The 24,747-nt window shown below is 37.7% G+C and overlaps 1 protein-coding gene across 4 annotated transcripts in view; it reads left to right on the top strand.

Moving 5' to 3' along the window:
* The window catches only part of prkcbb (protein kinase C, beta b), a 165,011-nt gene that overhangs the window by 54,135 nt on the left and 86,129 nt on the right, over window positions 1–24,747 (top strand). For all 4 annotated transcript variants that reach the window (XM_073857195.1, XM_073857197.1, XM_073857194.1 and 1 more), the window contains exons 4-7: window positions 12,437–12,548; window positions 17,359–17,487; window positions 21,835–21,994; window positions 22,129–22,260. In XM_073857195.1, coding sequence (XP_073713296.1) covers window positions 12,437–12,548; window positions 17,359–17,487; window positions 21,835–21,994; window positions 22,129–22,260 — 533 coding nt within the window. The remainder of the gene's footprint in view (window positions 1–12,436; window positions 12,549–17,358; window positions 17,488–21,834; window positions 21,995–22,128; window positions 22,261–24,747) is intronic.

Here is a 24,747-nt window from a genome sequence, read left to right as displayed (position 1 = left end):
TTAAAAACCTCACTGGGATAGTCATGCCCACATGTTCTGCCAGAAGTGGGTGATGTCTATAAATACCCTCTTTCTCACTGGTTGCATGCTCACATGGGGCGCTGATTTAATAAGGACAGGCAGGCATTTGCATAAACACTTTGCTGCCAGTCAGACTTTCCTATGATTGGATGATTTACCTTTCATGGTTGTTGGCATGGAGGTATAAAAAGAGAAAAGAATGTATTCATATGTAAGCCTGTGTGTGGATGTTCTGTTCTCTGTGTGAATTTGCTCCAGCCATTGTCAGGTTATTTAAAGAGCAGCTTCAAGGAGAAACCAAACGTCACTCTTTTTGCAGCGCAGTGTGGCGGTTTGCTTGTCACAAAGCATTAAGAGGAAAACATATCTGGGATGAACTGATCAGATCTGAAGGTGTCTGTAGTGTGTCTGTGGTCAGATCTATTTTTATTGTTCTCACACATGTTCCTCATCTGGATGATATTATTGCTCATAAACTTTTCCCTTTTTCAGTTATGTAAATATATATTTTTAGAAGTTTTATATCATATAAATTACCATTACCTTTTACTGTTGGTTATTATCCTCCTCTGCACGATAGGACATTGGCAGTCCTATTTCACTAGGACACTTTCATAAATACTACCCACAGTCTAACATGATCAGAGAGTATGCAGCTGCTAGTACAAAAAAACCCTACTGTCTCAAATATAGTGAAAACAGAGGAAGTGAAAGTCTCTGTGTGTATCTTTACAAGGAGATGCTCAGTTTTCTATTTATTCTCCAGCCAGACGCCACAAACTCTCACTCCGACAGGTACCAGCCTGTTGCTGGGCGATGGGCTTTGGCTATCACCATGGGAACCCTCTGAAGGCCACCGGGTGGGAGGGCTCTATTGCAATGCATTTCTATTGCCTCTCCTCTCGTTTCAATTGAACTCTTTATAGAGAACTCCATGCACCTTCTGATTCGGTACTGATTGTTCGATGAGTCAGTGCGCTGCATGCTGTGTTATAGAGGTGGGAGGATTCTGCATGTGGTGTCTTTGAAAAGAATCGTTGTTGCATTGTCATAAAAAACAGGCGCTGTTTTTTCTAACAGGCATTCGTATGGGCATTCGTATGCAGGGTGCAGTAGTGTGGGTGAGATAATTGTGAAGATATTGCTGTTAGATATTAAACTCTGTGTAATGATGTGTCATCTGCAGTGTGCCCCAACGATTGTAAAGCAACTTTTAACTCTTTCCCCGCCATTGATGAGTTATCTCGTCAATTAGGAGAAAATGCTTCCCTGTCAATGACGAGTTTTTACTGCAATTCATATTTCCACTATTATCCACTAGGGAACCCAATGAAGATAATTTAGGATTTGAGTGATATGTTCATACTTTCTAGTATGTGTAATCAGACGAGCAGCAGAGTTTTGAACGTATTGTAATCTCTTGATATTTTTTGCAGAAAGGCCATAAAGTAGTGAGTTACAATAATCTAGTTGGGATGTGGCAAAGGCATGTATTAATGTTTCTGAATCCTGCTGACTAAGTGAGGGTCAAATGTGAGATATATTACGTAGGTGAAAAAAAGCTGTCTTTACCACTTTAGTAATGTGGTCATTAAATGAGAGAGTAGAATCAATGAGAACACCAAGATTGCGAACAGTCGTAGAAGGTATTATTAGGTCACCATCCAAATCTATCTGCTAGAGACAACTGATTTAGAGCCAATCAGTATAATTTCATTTTTTTCAGAGTTAAATTTAAGGAAATTTCCTGCAAGCCAATGCTTGAGTTCCTTGATGCAGGTTGTTAATGCAGGTGGTGGAAATTTGACGTGGGAGGTATGCTGAAATAAATCTGAATGTCATCAGCATAGCAGTGAAAGTTAAACCCATATTGTTTGATAATTTGTCCAATTGGTAACATGTAAATGGTGAAGAGAAGAGGGCCCAAAACAGAGCCTTGAGGTACACCGGAACAGATAGATCTGGTGGATGACTTGTGCTTCTGGTATACAACAAATTGTTGCCTCCCTGATAGGTAAGAGGAAAACCAGTCAAAGGCTGTGCCAGTTTATTTATGAAGAAACATACCCATATTTGACAGGTGATACAAAGAGAACAGATGAAGATCGGAAGGATGGCACAGTTTTTTGGTTTGAAAACAGAGGATCTGTTCTTTCATTTGATGTATTGTATGTTTATATATTTAAAAGAAGAACATTTTCTGAAAGGCATTAAACTTTTGTGAAAAAAAATGCTAGCGCTGGCAACTTTTAAAAAACGCTGGCGAGACTGTTGTCGACCTCTAACATAAAATTATAAAAGTTCAGACCGTTTCAACTTGGACTTTTTTCCGGCGACCTTTTGAAGCACACATTATGTGAATGAAGATGACAGGTCCAACTTGCACTTAAGTTTGTTGATTTACACATTGTATTTTGTCTTTGGCCCTGTGTCCACCAAAGCGTTTAAATGTGTCTAAAAACACCAAGCGCTTTTCTTAAAAACGCTGACTGTTGGCACTCTCCAGCATTTCTTTAGCTGAGCACTTTAGTTGTTCTGATCATTCTGTTTTGTTTATCAGTTGTTGTACGCGTTGGTTGGTGTGGTATTTCTACAGCCTATCCTTTACTGTAATTGGATGGCTAAGTGACATTGACAAGCCCAGCTCTTTTCCCAAAGCGTAACATTATTTAACTCTTTAAGACCGGTAAAAAACTCAGAATGCTTGGAATAAACACTCAGCACCTTGCCATCTGCCGGTGTTTTTATCAGATGTTGTCATTGCAAAACATTGAAAAAATACGCTGGACTCGGTAAAAAATGCTGTGGTGGACACACAGCCTTATGTGTTTCACATTTCAGACTTATTAAAAATATTCCACGGGCACATAGAAGATTTTCATCTTTGAAACATTATGAAAGTAATAAAAACTCAGGTAATTAAAAGTTATTTAATAAATATACAGTCTTAAACCATTTTCTACAGCAGCATTCTGAGATATTAAACATTGGAAATGCTGCTTCTGGCCAAAACACACTGTTCACACTGTTAACTTCCCACTTTCTTGCATCCAAGTAACCTTAGTTAAATTGCACTTCCATAATACTTTCTGTTATCGGCCGCATAGTATGAGTTGAAGCCCTGACATGAGTCATTTGGGTCTCTGGTTTACTGCTCATTGATAAAAGTAGTTTGTTACTTAAATGCGATAACAGCTGAACTACTTCACAATGTTGTTAAAGTCTGCTTAAAGCGATATTAAACGTGGCCATGCTCGGTAGATCCAGTGCATCATCAAACCATGATTTTAAGCCCACCCAAAAATCTCAGAAATGGGGAAAAATGATTAACAATCTAACTCCACAATTTAGTACTACATAGTTCACAGTCTTTGTAATGTGTTTCAGCAATATATTTCTAACATTTATAATGTGTTTAGAAACAATTATCTGAATTGACTTTAAATCATAGTGCAGGATCTTTCTTGGTTTGATGGCTTAAGTAGCAGGACTGGTTTACTAAACTATGATAATAACTGTTTCCTGTGTGACCTTTGCTTCGTTCCTGCTGAGTGCTTTGTGGTTTTTTAAACACCGGTGTTTGTCACTGTGGACTGAGAGCTTCATGCATGAGAAGTAAAGACAATCAAATCTTACACCACTCCTTTATGTATTTTTTTTTCCAAAAACTCAAATGATCTCAGTCCCAAGATGTGTGTTTCAGATAATCCTCTAATTGTTGTGAGTTTAGCTGATTCATTTGCCTACTGGTTTATTATCTCATTATAAATGCCTGAGACAATTATTTGCTAATAGGAGAACCTCATATGATGTAAGATGACACATTGAAGAAGGCTGTAACCAGAACTAAGCCTCATTGTGTTTAGAATGGCCAGTTTGGGTGTGATGTCCCCAACATGAACGACACGAGTATGATCAGACGGGCTTAATCAGAATATTCAGATTGTTGGCTTTGCCATTCTGCTTTTGACAGTCATGAGCGGACAGAGTGCCAATGCTCTCTACTTTCTCTTTAATGAAGGCTGAATGATAAACAAAGCATCTAGCATAATCAGATGCGCTTTGAAGAGCAAGATCAGAGAACCTCACACCTGCAGTCATCATCACTCTTTGTTTGCGTCCCTACAAACAGGGTGGTGTCAAGTCATGTCTCAGTTTCACATTCAGACTGGCAAGTTGTTTATCGCTTGAAACGAATTTTCATGAACTCATCATTAAAACTACAAAACTCAATATGATGTTGGTTATTTGTGACCCTGTCTGACTTTTCTTCAGGCTAATAATCAAATTTTAAAGGGGACATATCATGAAAATCTAACTTTTTCCATGGTTAAGTGATACAGTTGAGTCCCCAGTGCTTCTATCAACCTAGAAAATTTGAAAAGAACAAACCTGTTACTTAGTTTTAGTAAACCAGTCTCTGCAAGCATGCCAAAAAATAGGTAATTAAAATTTGGCTCCTCTTGTGACGTCAGAAGGGGATAATACCGCCCCTTAATCTGCACTATTCAACCACGTCACTGCCATTTAGTGCATCAGCTCATTTGCATTTTAAAGGACACACCTAAAAACGCCAAATTTTTTGCTCAATTTTAACATGCTATAATAAATTATCTATATGGTATTTTGAGCTAAAACTTGACCTAAAGTCTTGTCCTCTTTAAGATTACCGTATTTTTCGGACTATAAGCTGCATTTTTTCTTAATTTGGTTGGTGCTGCGTCTTATAGTCAGGTGCGCCTTGTAAGTCAGTATGAATTAATTTTGACATTTATGAGGCAAGAGACATCATTACCATCTACAGCTACAAGAGTCCGCTATATGCTGCTTCTGTATTTATGTAATTCAGTGGATTCAGTGATGTGGAATGACGAGTCTGGGAACTTCGCGCTAGTTGGCTTGTTTTGTTAATTTGGTCTATTCAACCTTCCAGGTGAGTTCTGTATGCTATGGTTTAAATAACTAATAATATTACTTTTAATGCACAGACATCTATTCAGCCTGCTGTTCTGCCTGCTATTGTTTAGTTAAATAACTTGCCTTTCCAGATTAAATGTCTGTTCTTCGGCTTGGATTTTGTGATTTTTTTTCTCGAAATAAACACAACGTATAGTCCACTGCGACTTATATATGTTATTTCGTCTTAATGACGCATTTTTGAATGATGCGACTTATACTCTGGAGCGACTTATATAGTCCAGAAAATATGGTAGAAGCATCACTCAGTCAATATTAAAGATTTTGGGTTATATTATTTTCATGGAATGTTCTTAAAGCAAATATAAAAACAACAGTAAACCTCAAAAACGACTCACATTTTTGAATTAGTAAACATGTTTTGTTACAAATTCGTGTTTTAAAGAGGAAGTGTTTTACATGAGTAGTTTTAAAAAGACGATACTTTTAGGTGTTTTTCCTGTTTGGACAGGCACACTTATGTTAAAAAGAATTTTGTTTGCCAGGGTTGTGGTTGTTCGTGCCCTGCACGCTTTGTCTCAGCTGTATAAGTTGACAGTGAAGTATATTACAAGTGAATTATAGTGGGTCTGTTCTTATTAGGAGTGAATCAATGTTGTGCTGCAGGGCCTTGTGTTACAGGGTGACCTGTTTATTCAGATGAGTCTACAAAAGCCCCTCACACCTGCACCTACTCTGCATTTCACATCCTTCCTCTGTTGTGTATTTTATTGAAAGGGTCTTCACAGTCACACACTTCTATTGTTGTTTTCTGTGCTGCTACAGATGTTGCTATAAATTGTTTTTGTGATGTTGCAGCCTCCATGTTGGGCTCAGTTAATATATATTCTGATTGTGGGTAGTGTTGCATAATGATTAATCACGATTAATCTATTGCAGAATAAAGGTTTTTGTTTATATCATATATTTGTGTGAATTGTGAATAATAATAATAATGTATATATAAATATGCACACATGCATGTATAATTTTGAGAAAAAAACTATATATTAAGTATTTATATATAATATAAATTATACATAAATATACAATATACTGTCTATGTATATACACATGTAAACATTTCTTAAATGTATACATGCATGTGTGTGTATTTTTTATACATTATTATACACAGTACACACACATATATGATGTAAACAAAACTTTTATTCTGCAATAGATTAATTGCGATTAATCGTTATGCAACCCTAATTGTGGGTAGATTGTTGTTGCTGTTTAAGACTGGCTCATTTTCAGAGATCTTATTAAAATGTTTGTTTCCTTATTTAAAAAAATCAGTTCACACCATCAGGTACTTAAAGGGATAGTTTGGCCAAAAACGATATTAAACCCATGATTTACTCACCCCCAAGCTGTCCGAGTTGCATATGTCCATTGTTTTTCAGACAAACACATTTTCGGATATTTTAGAAAATATTTTAGATCTTTCAGTGGATTAGATGTAATATTACGGGGTCCAGCCACAGTCCACGACCCTTCAAGTCCAAAAAAAGTGCGTCGATCCTTCACAAATTAAATCCAAACGGCTCCAGGATGATAAACAAAGGTCTTCCGAGGGTAATCCGTGCAGTGTTGTTGTAGAAATATCCATATTTAAAATTTTATTAACGTAATGAACTACCTTCCGGTAGCGCCGCCATCTTAGTGTCATCCGCATTCAGGATGAGAGCTTACGCAGCGTACAGGTTTCTGTGCTGCTGCTCTGTCCCCCCGCCCTCCGAATTTGTCATACGTCACTAAGAAAAGTGCGTACACTACGCTAATACTCCTGAGTCTAAGATGGCGGCGCTCCCGGAAGGCAGCAAACTACGCCAATAACTATGGATATTTCTACAACAACACCGCACGGATTACTCTCAGAAGACCTTTGTTTATCATCCTGGAGCCGTTTGGATTTAATTTGTGAAGGATGGACGCACTTTTTTTGGACTTGAAGGTCGTGGACTATGGCTGGACCCCGTAATATTACATTTAATCAACTGAAAGATCTAAAATCGATGGACATATGCAACTCGGACAGCTTGAGGGTGAGTAAATCATGGGTTTAATATCGTTTTTGGCCGAACTATCCCTTTAATAAGTAAAGGGTGAAAATCTCTTGGTGTCTTTGATTGCAACGTTTTTTCTCTGCAATCAGACCGGATTAGAAGAATGCAGGGTTTCCGCGGAGTCATAAAAAGTCATAAAATGTCTTAAATTTAATAATGAAAATATTATCATAAAAACATCCGGATTATCCATACAAGGTCATAAATTACATTTAGCCACGTCTTAAATTTATATACTCGTTCATTCATTGTTGCCTTTCCCCACAAAAATGCTCTGGCGGCGGCATTCACTCGTTTTGCCTGTCTGGGGAATCTGGGTGGGATAATCACAGCGTTCCAGGACTACAAGGTCCATGCGGCAGTGCAGCAAACAGACTTTTCGGAAGTACTTCAGAAACCCGCGGTCCCGCGCGAACTCCGAACTCTCGAGGGTCAGCTTAGTTTAACTGAAATCTCTGGGTCTATCACAATGGGAAAGTGTACATTTAACGAGCTATGGCTTTAAAGACGGTGCATTTAGTAGTTGGCTCAAGCCCGTAGCAAACAATCGGTATCAAGCCTATTGCACACTGGTAAGAAGGCGCTGGAGCTTTATAGTTTAGGCATAAAAGCCTTACGATCGCATGCAAAGTCAGAAAAGCATAAAGTTGCTGTAAAAGGTCTTCAGCGGGTGCAGGCGATCAGTCAGTTTTGTTCGGCTCCGTCACTACCCGGTCCAAGTACAGCACTGGATTCCGTTTGTCTCCGTTTGTCTTCGTCTTGGCAAATCGGGGTCAAAGATGGCCCAGCTCCTTTCAAAATCAAACGCCCTCAGACGGGCAAGCAAGGAAAAAATTGGCTAAGCTGAAAAAGGTTGAGGAGGAGATAAAAAATGTAGACAAGCACTGACTGACTTGTTACTTTAAAATAATTTTTAATTTACAATTGTTAAGTGTTGTTCCTGTGTTCTTGATGCTTAAGAAAATGGAACCTTTACTAATAAACTTGTTTCTAATTTCAATGAAAGTAAAAAAAAAATAAAATAAAGACTTTTGAAAGGAATTTTAATGTTATTTTTCGTTATTAATGTAGGTCATAAATTTAAATCATAATGGTCATAAAAAGGTCTTAAAAAGTCTTAAATTTGACTGACTAAACCCTGCAGAAACCCTGAGAATGTGTTTTACACAGGAGAAAAACTGACATCTTATTCATAATTCATGGAAGGCCTAGGCTTTACTGACGGTGATATTGCTTTGTTCTTGTTGATGAATGGACTGACTTCTCAGTGATCATCTGATGTGATTGTCTGACTTCTGTTTGTGCATAGTTTTATTGTTTTCAAGAGCTTCCCCAATGCTGTTTATTATAATGAATGAGTTTGTAACTATAGTGAGTGGTTTCCCGAATAGGGTTTAAAGGGCTGTTTACATTATAACGATAACTATATTAGCATCAACATCAATGGACGATAGCAATAAATTTATGCTGGTTCACTCACGCGCGTGGCACTCACACAAATCACTTAATTTTAAACTTGCCTTTAAAAGAGAATTTGGCAAAAAAATCAATTGGTTTGTGGTTTGCTTTTCACTGTCAAAAATACCCACTGCACTTTTTTAAGTTGAACTAAAATTTATTTCAACAACTTGACTAGTGAGGAGTTGCTATAAATGATAAAAATTAAGTTAAAATAAGTTTTGTTATTATATTATATCTCTACATTTACAAACATCCTCATAATGGGACTAACCAAGCTGCACATGTGCTTTTGTCACGCATAGTTAGCAACCATCACATTAGTAAGTTTTTCCTGAACTCTGTTAACACAACTCGCTGACAGGTGTCTCTGCTTCTTACCTTCATCCAGCGAACGGTGCAGAGGCACTGTCATAATATTTCTGTGTTCATCATGGTGCCGAATAATAAAATACGATCGCAGGAACAACATGTTTGGCATTTGACATAAATATACAGTATTAAAACAGTGGCCAGTAACACGCCCGCCGACAGGGGTGTGGGGGGGGGTGGGCAAACGGGTCTGCTGTCCCGGACCCAGGTTGGGGGGGTCCAGAGGGGGGCCCAGAACTGGAACCTATGGAATAATTGTTAAAAAATAAAGAAAATATTTGATTTGAAATTCAGTACGCTCAAAATGTCCGGTCCGACTCAGCACAAGTCCGGTGCTCAGAAAATAAAATATAATAAGAAAATATAGGCCATATATAGTCACTGCATCGCGTGTGTTTGTGAGTAGAAGTCTGTGCTGTCTGCTGTGAGGTTTTTATGAGAGAAAGCACAAACTATTTAATATTTAATATGTGAAACTTGAATTTGAAATGAAACTTACCGCTGAGAAGTTAATGAGATCTCTATCGTCTCTATTGCTAAGTGACGCGACAATTATTTATTATTTCAAATCCGTTTACAAGATAAATATACATTGTGTTGTTAAACAGATGAAATTATCTTGATATAGGCTACATTCATTATGAGAAGCCTTTTCTTTTTACTGTTACACTGTAGACAGTAATATATGTATATTATATAAAACTCTGGTCGTGACAGCACATTATCCATTATCTGTTGGTTCATGTTGGTCCAGTTTAACTCAGGGTAATCTTTATAGTAAAATGTAATTATAAAATATTTTATTGGTTTGTAATATTCACAGCGCACATTCTCTCAGATCGTTTTAAAACATTTTTAATTATTCTGCAAAATTCTGCATAGATTTTGCAAAAGAAATCCGCAGAAATAGCAAAAAATAACTCCTTACACAGATTCCTTACACAGCTGTACTACTCTTGCAAGAATTAAAGCAGTTCAGATTTGTTTTAAATGGCAAAATTATATTTCTTTTTTATTTACATTTTAGAGTATTTTTGTTTGTTAAAGTTTTTTTATGATAACCAACAAGCGGTTAGCAACAGACAGCAAGTTGACGACATGTTTGATGAATTGAACTCTCAAATCAACACTTCACTTGCCTATAATAACAACTATATAAAATATATATTTTCAGCATATCACAGTGTTAGTTTAAACGTTTATTATCAACACACACTATTTTTAAAAAGGGAGGCAAGATTATCTTGTCCCGGGCCCAGGCAAGACTGTCAGCTGGCCTTGCCAGTAACACACCTACAGCACTGTATGTAAGTTCAGAATTTGTGCTGTGCATTGGGGTATGTGAATAATAACCACAATTATAGCACATAATTGTATTAAAAAGCACCAATGGTCCGATTCAGGATTTTACATTTGGTGTGTAAGTGTGTATTAGTAGATGTTAACGATATGCAAAAGGTACAAACCCCAAAGTAAGCGAAGAAGCGAGTTATCGTCTCCAACGTAATTCTCTTTTCTTGGACTGCAACAAACACACGGATTGTAGGCAACAGTTTATTTCCTGTGATTGGTGATATGACAAGACCGACATTATCATAATTCCTCACGCTTTAGACTCAGCCTGTAAGTTACCTCCTGTTAGCATTGCATTTTGAGCGAATCTTTCAAACATGGTAAGGAGGGTCACATTTCTGGCTCCTTACTATTCAAGCCAATCGTAACGTTAGCTGGCCAATCAGGGACAGTTTTGTAAAAAATCTGTTTTTCAGGAAGACAGGGAATTCTGGAGCTACAAAAATTTACAATATGTTGAAAATAATGAGTTTTTGAACCATGTGAACCACGTGAACACATTGCATTATACCAAATACACAAAATAAAGTTTTTAGCAATTAAATATGTGCACTTCAATAGTAGTTAAGAGGTTTGCTGGAGTCATATAAACATTGTACTCTGGTTATTGAAAATAATCACTTTATTGGTGTGCATGTAAACGTAGTCATTATAAATCAATAAATTATGTAATCATTTACCTATTACTGTACCTTTGTTTGGTTGCTCTTTAACTTGAGCCCTACCTATGTTTAGACTACTAGACTTCAAATAAAACTCTCCCACACTTTTATTTTGAAGTATGCGTAATGTGTTTTTAGTGGCATCTAGTGGTGAGATTGCGAATTGCAACCAACCTCAATTTCAAAACGCAATAAGAATACACATGCAGTGTATGTGGATACAAACGACTCGTACTAAGGTAATAAAAACAATACAGTTCATTATGTAAGGTCTGTGATAATATAGTTATGTATATTATATTGCTTTCCTGTCAAGAGATCCTTCTAAAAGTCCTACATTGCACCTTTAAATATATGCATTAAATTTAAGGCCACATTGTGATTTTGAGTATATATCCACACCTCCCTTTCTCTCTGCCGTTCTTACCTCATCCACCTACTCCATCTCTCCATTTCATCATGCCAAGGGCATCATTATCATCTCTGCTTCCCTACACAGCGTGCTGTTGGATGCGAGGGCAGCCTCTGTAAATGGACTTTGACCTTCTCTCAATCCATATTCTTTTACTGTAAGAGTATGTAACACAGTCCTGTGGACGCTGTGTGTGGTTCATGTACTCAGCAGGGTCTGTATGCGTGTACCTGGGCCAGAAGCCATACAGAAGCTGCTCTCTTTTGTGTGCGGGTGTCATCACTGCCATGAGCTTAATTCAGAGGTTGAATATTAAACGAGCTTCTTATGAATAGGGAGCCATAGAAGAGCCCCTGTTTGATATTAATAATGGATATGGAGCTTTGAGGGGAGGCAAAAAGGAAGGGGTATTCAGTGTGCCAGTGTTGGCTGGCTTCCATGCGGAACGGGTACTCTAGTATCACTCAGGCGTTCATTTAGCAACACAGTTAAGAAAATGTTTAGAAGTTTAGCTTCATATTTATGTGTTTAGTCTGAAATTACACATAAACATTTTGTTGAAATTAAGGTTTTCACTATAGGGTCCTCTAGAGTCCTCTGGGGCCATGATGAGGGTTCCTGTAGCTCATCAGGTAGATCACAGCACTAGCAAGGCAAAGGTCATTGGTTTGATTTCCAGGAAATACACAAACAGTTCTATGCTGAATGCAGTGTGAGACATTTTTGATAAAAACATCTGTCAGAAGCGTTAATGTAATATGTTTTTTTGCCTGTTTAGTATTTAGGGCTTGAACAGATGGAGGTTGTGTATATAGTAAATGTAGTTTTCTTTCTTGAACAGATGTCATTTAAATGTATGTAATGTACAGACAGTATGTGCTGTTGATGCAGTGCCAACTTCTCCGTGTCACACCTGTGCTTTTATCATGTAAAATATCTGTTTGAAGCTACTGTGACCTTGTTATACAGTATATCCGTATAGTCATTTATGCTCATATTAAATGTATTTCCCGTTTTTTAAGTATTTACACTTACTTTATATTTTTTAAATCAGCACCTTAATTCCCGATTTGTTTCCTCTTGTGCTTATACAAGACTGACTGTTTCTTTTTTCTGTTTTCTCTTTAAAGGATCCACGCAGTAAGCACAGGTTTAAGGTCCACACGTACTCCAGCCCCACCTTCTGCGACCACTGCGGCTCACTGCTGTACGGACTCATCCACCAGGGCATGAGATGTGACCGTGGGTATCTCTTTAATTTCCACAACTTCTAGACAAATGCTTAAAGGCGGGGTGCGTGATTTTTGAAAAACATTTTGGAAAAGGGAGTCGGGCCGAGTACCAAAACACAGTTGTAGCCAGTCAGCAGTAAGGTGCATGTCTACTAACCAATGTCGTTGTGTGGGGCAGGTCTATCAAAAGAAGGTCCAGATTCTATTGGGGTAGGGGCGTGTTTGTTTAGATGATTTCAAATGTCATCACTGGATTTTAGAGATCATGCACCCCGCCTTTAACCACACAGTATCAACCATCACATGCACCAAACTCTACACAGACGTCCACGCTATTCAAACTTTATGGGATATTTCTGATCAGACTGATCAGATAATTTAAGGGATAGTTCGCCAAAAATGAAAATTCTGTCATCATTTACTCACCCTCATGTTGTTACAAACCTATAATAATTTCTTTGTTCTGCTGAACACAAAGGAAGATATTTGTAGCAGTGTTTCTAACCACACCGTTTTTGAGCACCATTGACTTCCATAGTAGAATATTTCCTACTATAATGCTGCGTTTATATCAGCTGCGGTAGAGGCATCAAAATCACGTATACCGCGTCTAGTTTGCCACTTGAACATTTTAAAAGCATTCGCGCGTCTAGAGCGAAGTAGACGCGCGGAAAAGCAAGCATTTGACGAGCGTCAGAGATGCCGCGGGTCGATAAACATCATGTGACTCAAAAGTGAAATGTGTATTTACAACTTACCAGGTTGCCCAATGTCCTCACTGACACTTTTCCAAGCGAGGTCCTTTTTATTCCCGTCTCTATAGAAATAAGAACTTGTATCTTGTAGCTCTGAGTGACTGCTTATGGACAATATCAAGCGTTCCTCAATGTTGAATGAGTGACACCGGGCGGGGCTGCCGCCACAACAGCAAGCAGGCTTCTGATTGGTTAACGCGGCGTGAAAATCCGGCAAAGTTCACATTTTTCAACCCGGGCGTCAGACGCAAATTCGCGTGAAACGCAAAATGCACAAAAAGCACCATTTGCGCATACTGCACTAGACGCTCAATTCGTGCCATTTGCGCGAACGAGGTGGAAACGCGTCTACCGTGCCACGCTAAATGCCTCATTCTCGCCGTGAGACCTCCAGACGCGCGTCAACCCGTCTTCACATTGACTTAACTTTCAAATCACTTGCGCTTGACGCCTCTACCGCCGCTGGTGTAAGCGCAGCATAAGAGTAAATGGTGCTTTGTTTCCTGCTTTATTACAAATATCTTATTTTGTGTTTAGCAGAACAAAGACATTTATACAGGTTTCAACATAAGGATGAGTAAATAATGACAGAATTTAAATTTTGGGTGAACTATCCCTTTAAATGATAATTGATGGTTATTATAAAAGTGACTTTCATTGAACAAATCCCCTGTAATGTGTAATTTCATAAGATTAACCACATCCTAAATACCTTAGCAGCCTAAATACCTATGTTCGATTTTTAGTCCAAAATAACCTCTTTAAAGGTGCCAAAGAATGCATTGAAATAATGTGTGTAATTGTTCTTTGATATTTACATAGAAGGTATGTAACTTTATTAAGTGCAAGCATTATCCAGAAACGGTTTTACATGTCCATTTACAGCCCTAGGATTTGTCCTTTGAATGAAATGGTCTATTTTTGGAGGAGTCATGAATAATAATGATGAGCTCCGCTCTGATTGCTCTGCGCTGAGGCTCATGTCAGCTCACATTAGTAAACAGACCTTATGTTTGAACCTGTATCAGACAAAAATACTTTGAGGAACAACTTATTGTTTGGAGATTGTTAATGTGTGATAAGTTTGTGTGCTGCAAAACGTAACTGTCACGTCAGTAGTAGAACTTCAGCCTAAACGTTAGCAAATAGCATTAACTAGCATGTAGCCTTACTCACAAGTCACAACCATAGAATGTAAAAAAAGATGGGCGACGTGTCGTCGCCTCCATACATTGTAATGAATTGAAGCCAAAAATGTCCGACCATGGTCGCCGCCATGTTACGTAAAAACGTCAGTTTGGAGCCAAGGCATGCGCAGAAGGAGTCGTCCGTAGAGCCATCTTTTGCGTGCACAAGGTTTACAAAAAAATTAGGAAACAAACGCTTTTGAGGATCACAATATTTCATGTCAATTATTCATCTATGCCTAGGTAAATACAGTTTTTTTTTATTCTATGACACCTTTAAAACTCTCACATTCAAAGTCATGAGCAAAGTCATAACCAGCCTCTACAGCAGTGGTCTCCAACATGGTGCCTGCGGGCAGTAGGTTACGGGCACAGAGTCAGTGAGGTGCGCGCCAAAACACATTCTATTAATAGTCTTAATTGTAATGTTCAGTTATTGCATATTTTTATATTAGATTGGCTTCTTTTATGTATGCTAACATTTTAAACAATGATAAAACATATCAACAAGTACAATGAAATGGAATCAACAAGTAAAACAAAAACGTTTTGAGTAGATAAATATCCAAAAGCAGCCCTCCAGATGTTTTATTCATTGTGGTAGCCCTTGCCCACAAAAAGGTTGGAGACCCCTACTCTACAGTATCCTCATTCACAAAGTACCTGCCTGAAAAGAGATTTTCCATCTCACCATATCCGGCCTCTTATCCAGTGTCCGATACATAAAACATTCAAAATACTCCACACTCAGCAGCTGTGCGAGCCTCCAGGGCGGAAATGTTCACGTCCACAAAACTTACACAAATATTCACTGGCATAACAGCATATTTAACAGTAGCTCATTGCTGTATAACAGGTACTCAGCCAATCCGACAGGTGTAAGGGCTGTTTGCTGTGGTGCTCAGTGTCTTTACCTGACACCTGACACAAAGTTGTTATGGTTGCAGACAGGCAGAGCTATAATTACCTTTGTTTAGTTTCCAGCGCTCGAGTTGTCTTCTCCGGGCTCTCCAAAATGCTTACACTGCGGCTCCAGCTCGCGCTCTGCCACACTTTTGACTGAACTTCGGAGAAGTGTGGCAGCACATGAGGGAATAGAGTGGGTGTATGCTTGTGTGTGTAAATGTGTCTTCAGGAAGTTTGTTTGTTTGTGTGTATGCCTGCTTGTCAACTACCAACTTGACCAAAGCTCTTAATAGATTCTGAGTTATAGCACATGTTTATAAACTAATGACATAGTATTCAGATGCGCAATAGAGCATTTTCTAAATGTAATTACATATCTATATTTTATATTGAATATTTGGAATCTCATCACAATGCATTTGGGATCGCTTTTACATCTCCACTAAAATACACTCACCTAAAGTATTATTAGGAACACCTGTTCAATTTCTCATTAATGCAATTATCTAATCAACCAATCACATGGCAGTTGCTTCAAAGCATTTAGGGGTGTGATCCTGGTCAAGACAATCTCCTGAACTCCAAACTGAATGTCAGAATGGGAAAGAAAGGTGCAGTTTTGAGCATGGCATGGTTGTTGGTGCCAGACGGGCCGGTCTGAGTATTTCACAATCTGCTCAGTTACTGGGATTTTCACGCACAAGCATTTCTAGGGTTTACAAAGAATGGTGTGAAAAGGAAAAAACATCCAGTATCCGGCAGTCCTGTGGGTGAAAATGCCTTGTTGATGCTAGAGGTCAGAGGAGAATGGGCTGACTGATTCAAGCTGATAGAAGAGCAACTTTGACTGAAAAAAACACTTGTTACAACCGAGGTATGCAGCAAAGCATTTGTGAAACCACAACACGCACAACCTTGAGGCGAATGGGCTACAACAGCAGAAGACCCCACCGGGTACCACTCATCTCCACTACAAATAGGAAAAAGAGGCTACTATTTGCACGTGACAGTTGAAGACTGGAAAAATGTTTTCTGGTCTAATGAGTCTCAATTTCTGTTGAGACATTCAGATGGTTGAGTCAGAATTTGGGGTAAAGAGAATGAGAACATGGATCCATCATGGCTTGTTACCAGTGCAGGTTGGTGGTGGTGGTATTATGGTGTGGGGGATGTTTTCTTGGCACACTTTAGGCCCCTTAGTGCCAATTGGGCATCGTTTAAATGCTACGGCCTACCAGAGCATTGTTTCTGACATGTCCATCCCTTTATGACCACCATGTACCCATCCTCTGATGTCTACTTCCAGCAGGATAATGCACTAAGCTCAAATCATTTCAAATTGGTTTTTTGAACATGACAATGAGTTCACTGTACTAAAATGGCCCCCACAGTCACCAGATCTCAACCCAATAGAGCATCTTTGGGATGTGGTGGAACGGGAGCTTCATGCCCTAGATGTGCATCCCACAAATCTCCATCAACTGCAAGATGCTATTCTATCAATATAAGCCAACAGTGCGTTCAGCACCTTATTGAATCAATGCCACAAGGAATTAAGGCAGTTCTGATGGTGAAAGGGGGTCAAACACAATATTAGTATGGTGTTCCTAATAATCCTTTAGGTGAGTGTATAAAGCTGTGTTTTGAATTGTCTAAACTACCTGAACTGGTCACTAGATAATCTTGCACCAGTAACAAACTATTAAACTAATCAACAACAATAATATTAAAAAGGTTGGGTGGGTCATGAAAGGTGTTTTCTCATAGAATGAATCAATATACTGTATTGCTCCAATCAGCCCCCAGAATAGACAATTACAGAAATTGCTTTTACAGAAATGCAGCAAATCATGGTTAAACAATTGACCCGACAGGGTTTTAAAAACATTTTATATCATGTTTGACTCAAAGAATATACAAATTGTGTTTGTCTGTGCACGTAACGGCTCTCTTTCTGTTCTCCTCTGTCAAGATTGCATGATGAACATCCATAAGCGCTGCGTGGCCAACGTGCCGAGTCTGTGTGGGACTGACCACACTGAGAGGAGGGGCCGCATCCAAATTACAGCAGAGATCAAGAACAACTTGCTTACCGTCAGTGGTGAGTCATCGCTGCCCACTTGTACACATCACTGCTGCACACATGTGCACGCAAATAAACACTTCATCCCGGAGCTTCATCAGTACCACACACACATGCATTCATTACACCTAGAATTGCTAAGCTAATAAGCAAAAACAAAATGTACTTTTATACTGCACACCTTGTATGAGTAGTAGATGCCGTCTGGAGGCGTTAAATGTATTGCTGAATGTACCCTGCTTATGGGTTATTTGCTGGTGTCTGCTTCCTTCTAGTGGTGAATCCAAAGCAGCACCACACAGTTTGCAATGTTTACACTTGGATGCACTATTTTAACATTTTAAACCCTATCAGGTGCTAGAAATGTAAATCAGAATTTTTTAAGTACCCTAAATATAACGTGTTTTTCTTTCTTTACCATCATGTCGCTCCAAACATTAATGCTGTCATTTTTTCTGCCGAGCACAAGGAGGAATTTGTGGTGAATTGTTATGCAACTCTTATTATATAATAACACTAAATATTTATGAGCAGAGCACGCACAAAAAAATGCTAAATCCTAATGAGTAATTCGGTGATTTACATTCATCCAAATTTTGAATGACACTATTACTATAACATTTTAATTACAAAACAAATATTAAATATTGAGTATTAGAGCTTTCAAATTATGCTAATAGGTTGTCAATGTTAATTAATACTTATTATTATTATTATTATTATATTATATATATTATGTTATTATATAATACTTATATACAAGCAAAATCGATACAACAGTGAAGGAAACTAGCAAATTTCCTCGGGTACACAAAGAAAAGACTTAGTGATGTCTAACAGCAACATGTACTGGATGATAGAGTATAATGGCGAGGTCAAGCTCATTGTGAAATTCTATAAGATTACGAAAACATGTATTACATTTCTCCTCTCCACAACACATGTACATTAAAGGAACAATATGTAGGATTGAGGTCAAAACTGGTACTGTCTATCTTTGTGACATCAGAACAAACCAGCATCTAAAACTCAGTTATACCCTGGGGTTAGGACATAGGTCTCATTTAATGTTATGCTGCGGCCCACACAAAGGCAAAACGTCTCAGTCCTTACAGTAACCAGCAGAGGGCAGTATTCTCATTCTCTCTGCACAACAGAAACTCACATGTAAAGCAAACTCCCCCATAGCTTGATTTCTTTGGTCACATTGACCTGTTGTTATATGGCAAAATATACATTATATGTTCTACTTAGGAGTACAACATATTTGATTTGACATGAGAAGGGAATAAGTAATGGCAAAATTAAAATAATGGCAAACCAAATATAAAAGGGTTCATCCACTTGTCATCTAGGCATCTTTCCTCAGTTGCTCCCCAGGCTCTGCAGTACTAGCTGTGTGTTCACTTTATTATTTATAACGCTTATTATTTCCAACCCACAATGTTTATATTGTAATGCAATATCTATACTATTACGTAAATCATTAAAGTGAATTTTGTACACTAAAGTGTACATTTAAACTGTATGTTTAAGAGTTTCCTTATACAGTGTATAGCACATAACTGTGCTTGGTTATAATAATTGTGCTCATATTCATGGTAAAAATAAGTTTGACCCTTATTGTAAGCCCACTTAGTTATACGTAGTCACTTTAAAGCAGAATATGAACTAAATCAAGCCAATAAAATTATACTTTGGTAAGACAGACAAACAGAGATAATGATTTTGAGCACAGCTAATGCCTTCTTAAGGGTAGTAACCCTGAATTTGTAAAGCTGCGGGTTGTGCCACAACACACAGCTTCACATTTGGCTGTACATCTCTCTTTTTAAGCTCAGACTTGGTCTGTTTCTTTTCTCCAGCCTCAACTCCCATTGTCCTCCAGAATTAAATAGCAACCTTCAGACTGCTAGCGTATAATGAGCATCATATAAAGAAATGAGATACCAGCAGCCCTGGACGCAAAAGACATTTTTAATCCATTACTCTGTTCTTTATAATTTAATGTCACACGACGGCAGTTCAGATCTGCTAAACGTACATTAAGATGAATGTGGACCCTTCCTGTTGTGCACCTCAGAGACCTTTCACTGAAAGCTAATGAACCAACCAGTATCTATATCGAAATTGTAATTTACTCCTCAAAGGTATTTGCTTTGCCATTTTTGACCGCAGGAGCACGTCATGCATGTTGATCACGTTTTTGAGACACACTTGCTGACAACATTTAAATTAGTATGTGTTCAGCCCTTGCCATTTACTAGAAGTGGATTTACTTTTTCTGTCATTAACTCTTTCCACGACAGTGTTTTCTAAAAAAAAAGGTTACCAGTCAGCACCAACATTTCAATTTTCATGGCCATTCAAACTTCCATGGCTTGCAGAAAGTTTGTTGTATGAACATGTACGGGTCCTTGAAATCCTTGAAAGTTTTTGAATCTGGGGGGGAAAATTCAAGGCCCTGGGGAGTGTTTGAAAATATACATACATAGATACAGGTCATTAAAAGTGCTTGAATCTATTTTATGCAAGAGGTGTTCTGGAAAAAAATCCATATTATTCCCTGTGTAGTGTTGGATAATATGATACAAATTCTAGACTTTTAAGCACACATTTTAAACTGTTTGCTTTAAATGCTTATATCTTCTCTATGCAAATGTTGATTCATACCAAAATGCTTTTTTGCATAGTTGTGTTTGACACATGAAAACATCTCGGTTACGTATGTAACTGTTGTTCCCTGAGAAAGGAACGAGACGCTGCGTCTTCCTTGCCATACTTCCTGCGTCCCTGTAACGCCGTCTTTGGCAATATTTCAGATAGTGATATACTTCCTGGCTCCCGCATCACCCTGTCTTTGTCGTTAAGCCTCATCATTGGTTGAATTTGATATACACATTCAGACACACTTACCCCTGGAGGTGTCCCCAAAGTATCACCACAATGACGCAGCGCGAGTTCCCTCGAAATGGAACTGCAACAATGTGTCTTTAAAGGTAACATGATGCAACCGTGCTCTCACTTAAAATGTGTCCCCACATTTAGTCCTTGAATTTAAAGGTATTGGACCTGGAAAGTCCTTGAAAGGTCCTTGAATTTGAAGTTAACAAAGGTGTGGGAACCCTGATATACACATTTAATGCACCAAAGAAAAAACAGAGCCTCTGCCTGTAAACCAAAACTTTTTCTATAATTTCATTCTTTTAATTAACACTTAAAGTTTCAACTCAATAAGCTGATTATCAAAACGTAGATACCGGTTTTGGATCCGGACATGGTGTACTCTTTCAGAAGATTCATAACAGCGCCCCCTACTGTATAACGGTACAGAATTAAATGCTTGGAAAACTTATCAATGACAAAAAAGCGTGAGAAAGGAGTTAAGACTAACCAGGACTGTAGCTGTTTTGAGGAAGTGCATCTTTCTAGACTCCAAGCCTGTCCACTATAGCAGGTGCACCCCAGATAGATAGATAGATAGATAGATAGATAGATAGATAGATAGATAGATAGATAGATAGATAGATAGATAGATAGATAGATAGATAGATAGATAGATTTGATTTGAGCACATTTACGATTCATCACTATTTTGCAGTGCTGCATTTCACCCAGAGGGGGCAGTGCAGCTTCATTATTTGCAGAAACCATAATGAATAACACCGCCTCTAACATCTTGGTCTGTGAGAATGATCAACTGTGTTATACACAACTGCTTTAATGAGATCAGTATTTTTTTAATTAGAGAGGCAACATTGTTATGAAAGCATCCTATATCTCTCAAATCACTGGTGAGCCAAGAAACCCGTAGGTCAAAGCATTTGATATCTTAATGCAAATATGCTGGCATGGTCAGTGATCTCGCTTTCTTAATTGCTTGGTGTGGAGTGGTTTCTGAAGGAACATGTTGTGCGTAACATTTATTAGGGGCTGAAATAAATCATGCTTTGTGAGCAGGACAGTTCACAAGGAAAGTCTGTCTCTCTCACTTTGTTCTGCAGTACACTGCTGTCTTAATGAACGGCTAAGCCTACCTTCACACGCCGCTCATTATGGAAATTACACTACAGCCACAAATCTTAGGACAACAGCAGCCTGCTGCATTAATTGTTGTACCGGTCAAGTGCTGAGGTCAACCCCAATTAATGGGATACTCTGTGTGCATAGCCCCACATGATCAGGAATGTGTTTCTGAAATCTGAAGACTTTTCTAAAGGCTTGCAATGATGATTTGCTTTTATAATCTTTGATAAAATCCACATTTTACAATCTTAAATATATAAAATATTTTGTGCTGAAAACCTCATGATATCCATAGACCACATAACATGATGTTTATCCTTTTTATTTTCTTCATTTTAGTTAAAGAGGCCAAGAACCTGGTGCCCATGGACCCTAATGGCCTATCTGACCCCTATGTGAAACTAAAACTCATCCCTGACCCCAAGAGTGAGAGCAAACAGAAGACCAAGACCATCAAATGCTGTTTGAATCCCACATGGAACGAGACCTTCAAATTTAAGGAAGCACTCGGTCCACCCACATCTGTGAAAGTTACTGGCACTATTTGTCTGCTCAGTGCAAAATCAAATTTTCTTTTGTCATGATTTCTTTGTCTGTGTCCCCCTCCCTCGTCTGCTCCGTGTCTTACAGTAATCTGAAGGAGTCTGACAAAGACCGCAGGCTGTCTGTGGAGATCTGGGACTGGGATTTGACCAGCCGGAACGACTTTATGGGCTCTCTGTCTTTTGGCATCTCTGAGCTTCAGAAGCAAGGAGTGAATGGATGGTGAGCAGTCATGCTGTCATCACATAGACACACACATACTGTACAAAGAGCAGTGGTGGACTTCTGAAATATGGAGGCACTGTAACCACTCTGGGTTTGGTTTTTTTTTAGTTGAATGTTAATTCATGTTTTAGGTCCATTTAAGATGTTTTACTGGATGTTTTATTTATTGGAAACTTTGCCGTGGTTTTAAATACTTAATCTGAAGGCATGTGTCTGTTTGTAATGTTTTGAAATTAGTTATATGGTAAAAAAATATGACTGTGCCTATGTTAATTTATTAAATTTTAAAAAACAAACATTTAAAGAAAAATGTTTCTTAAAGAGGTGATTTGGACCAAATAATGAAAAAAACCAACCATTAAGAGCCAAATAGATGGGAGTTCACAACTTAATTCCTATAGTTACATTTGTGTTATTTTATGGTCATGTTTAGTTTACTACTATTATTTAAAAAAATAACATGACATAAAAAAAAACATAAGCAAGTGCGCTAAACTTTTAAACAGAAGTATAATTGGATCTAGTTTAACCCATTAACTTTAAGTTAATTAACCTAAGTTTACTTCAATATTTTTCATGTAAATGTAAATCCATCACGACAAACTATATATTGTTGAAAAGGTCTGTTAATGTAGTTTTTATATATTTTAAACCTTTTAGCAGTAATAATAATGCAGTAACTGTAATTTATTCATTTGTGACAAGAGTATGCAGCAAACCAACACAAACCTCAGTTTTTTATTATTTTATGTATTAAAAATACTACTAAATTGCATTTTTTATTTATTACAAATAAATGTAAACTGCTATAAAAAAAATATATATTTTCACCTCCAGACACTTCCGTAAAAAACATTAAAGTGTCTTTTTTGAAACAAGACCAAAATTAGGCTTATAGACCAAAAAAGTGCCAAAATTATATTAATTTGAAGGTGTACATCACTTTTTTTTACTACCCCCCACCCCATAAGGGCTGCACTAGTTAAAGGATTAATAAACAACCAACATGATCTTTTTGTAAATTTTTTAGTTTTATCAACAATTTATTACAACCAATATTCTAATATATTTTTATCAACTAGATATTTTAATAATTATTATATTTGTATTTTTTTACAAACTATTTATTACTATTTTTGTAAATTTTTATTGTTACCATAATTTTATAACAACCAATATTTTTTACAGTCGAATTATTACAGCCAATATTCTAATATTTTAATAATTTTTGCCAACCATTTATTACAACAAAATTATTTGTTTGTTTATTTAGATTTTTTTATATTAACAAACTTATATTGTGGATCTTCTATCTGTTACTGTTATTTGTTGTCTGGCTGTTATCATACTTTAATAATAATCATAATATTTAAAGGGACACTTTACCCATTTGCATTAAGCTTTGTATAGTTAGAACCCCAGTCATGTTTTTCAATGGTCGTGCATCATTTCCTCAATTTCCGCTGAGACAGGAGAAATACAGATTTCAGTGTTGCACTTCCTTCTTTCAATGATGTAAAAATCATCATTTTGCATCATTGAAAGCAGGAAGTCCTATATCTTTGTTGAAGGGGTGAGACTACAAACACCCCTTTTCTCTGTCAAATAGGCACCAAATTCTAAATGTATGTTACATTTCGACTACAAATATAACGCACTTTCAATAAAGATTCATATTTCTACGGGTAAAATGCTCCTTTAATTGTGGCCTTCTTTTCATGCCATTAGTCATCAAATGATCTGTAAAGAGTGCATGTGATGATGGCAGGGATGAAGGTGCACTTTTAATTTAACTGATCTGAGTGGTCACTAAAAACATCTTACAGATCGTTATGCTTCGAAATCATTTTTAAGTTCATCTCAATTCAGACGAGACTAAGAATGTGATGACTGAGTCTGCGGGTGAGTTATTTAGTTGGTCTCATTAATAATAATTAATAGTAATTACTCTAATTCAGGCAAATCTTAAGGCCAGTTGCGAATGGTAAGCAGGCGTTATTATGGTGGTGCTGGTGTCGCTGTTGGGCAGTGATACTTTAGAAAAATGAGTTGTTTACATAGAACTTCATCTCATATTTCATGCTAATATTTGTTTTGTTCTTGTATTGTCAGATATTTTCTCATGCTAATTTTTGTGAGGCACAACAGCTCTTATACACACACTCATACACGCATACAAACACACTTACATTGTACATTAAAAGATGGGAAACCTTCCTAGTTTGTACTAGTCAACCTACTGTACATCATTGGACACAGAAAGTGCCAGCAGTGTCAGTCCACTGCTTCAGTCGTCTCGTCTGGATTTGAAGACTCTTGCTCTTTCAGAAGTCCTCAGGCTGTCTGCATCAGGGCTCTTCATGTAAGAGCTCTCCACTCCTGTTTTCTGCTCGCACACACTCACGTCCCGCTTGAACGACTCTAAACACCTCTCTTCTTCAACTTAGTAACTGTCTGGGGTGTGTATTTTTGCATCTGTACAAA

This window comes from Misgurnus anguillicaudatus, chromosome 19 (genome assembly GCF_027580225.2).
Source record: "Misgurnus anguillicaudatus chromosome 19, ASM2758022v2, whole genome shotgun sequence".
NCBI classification, from domain to species: domain Eukaryota; kingdom Metazoa; phylum Chordata; class Actinopteri; order Cypriniformes; family Cobitidae; genus Misgurnus; species Misgurnus anguillicaudatus.
This window is presented reverse-complemented; position numbering and strand designations above follow the sequence as displayed.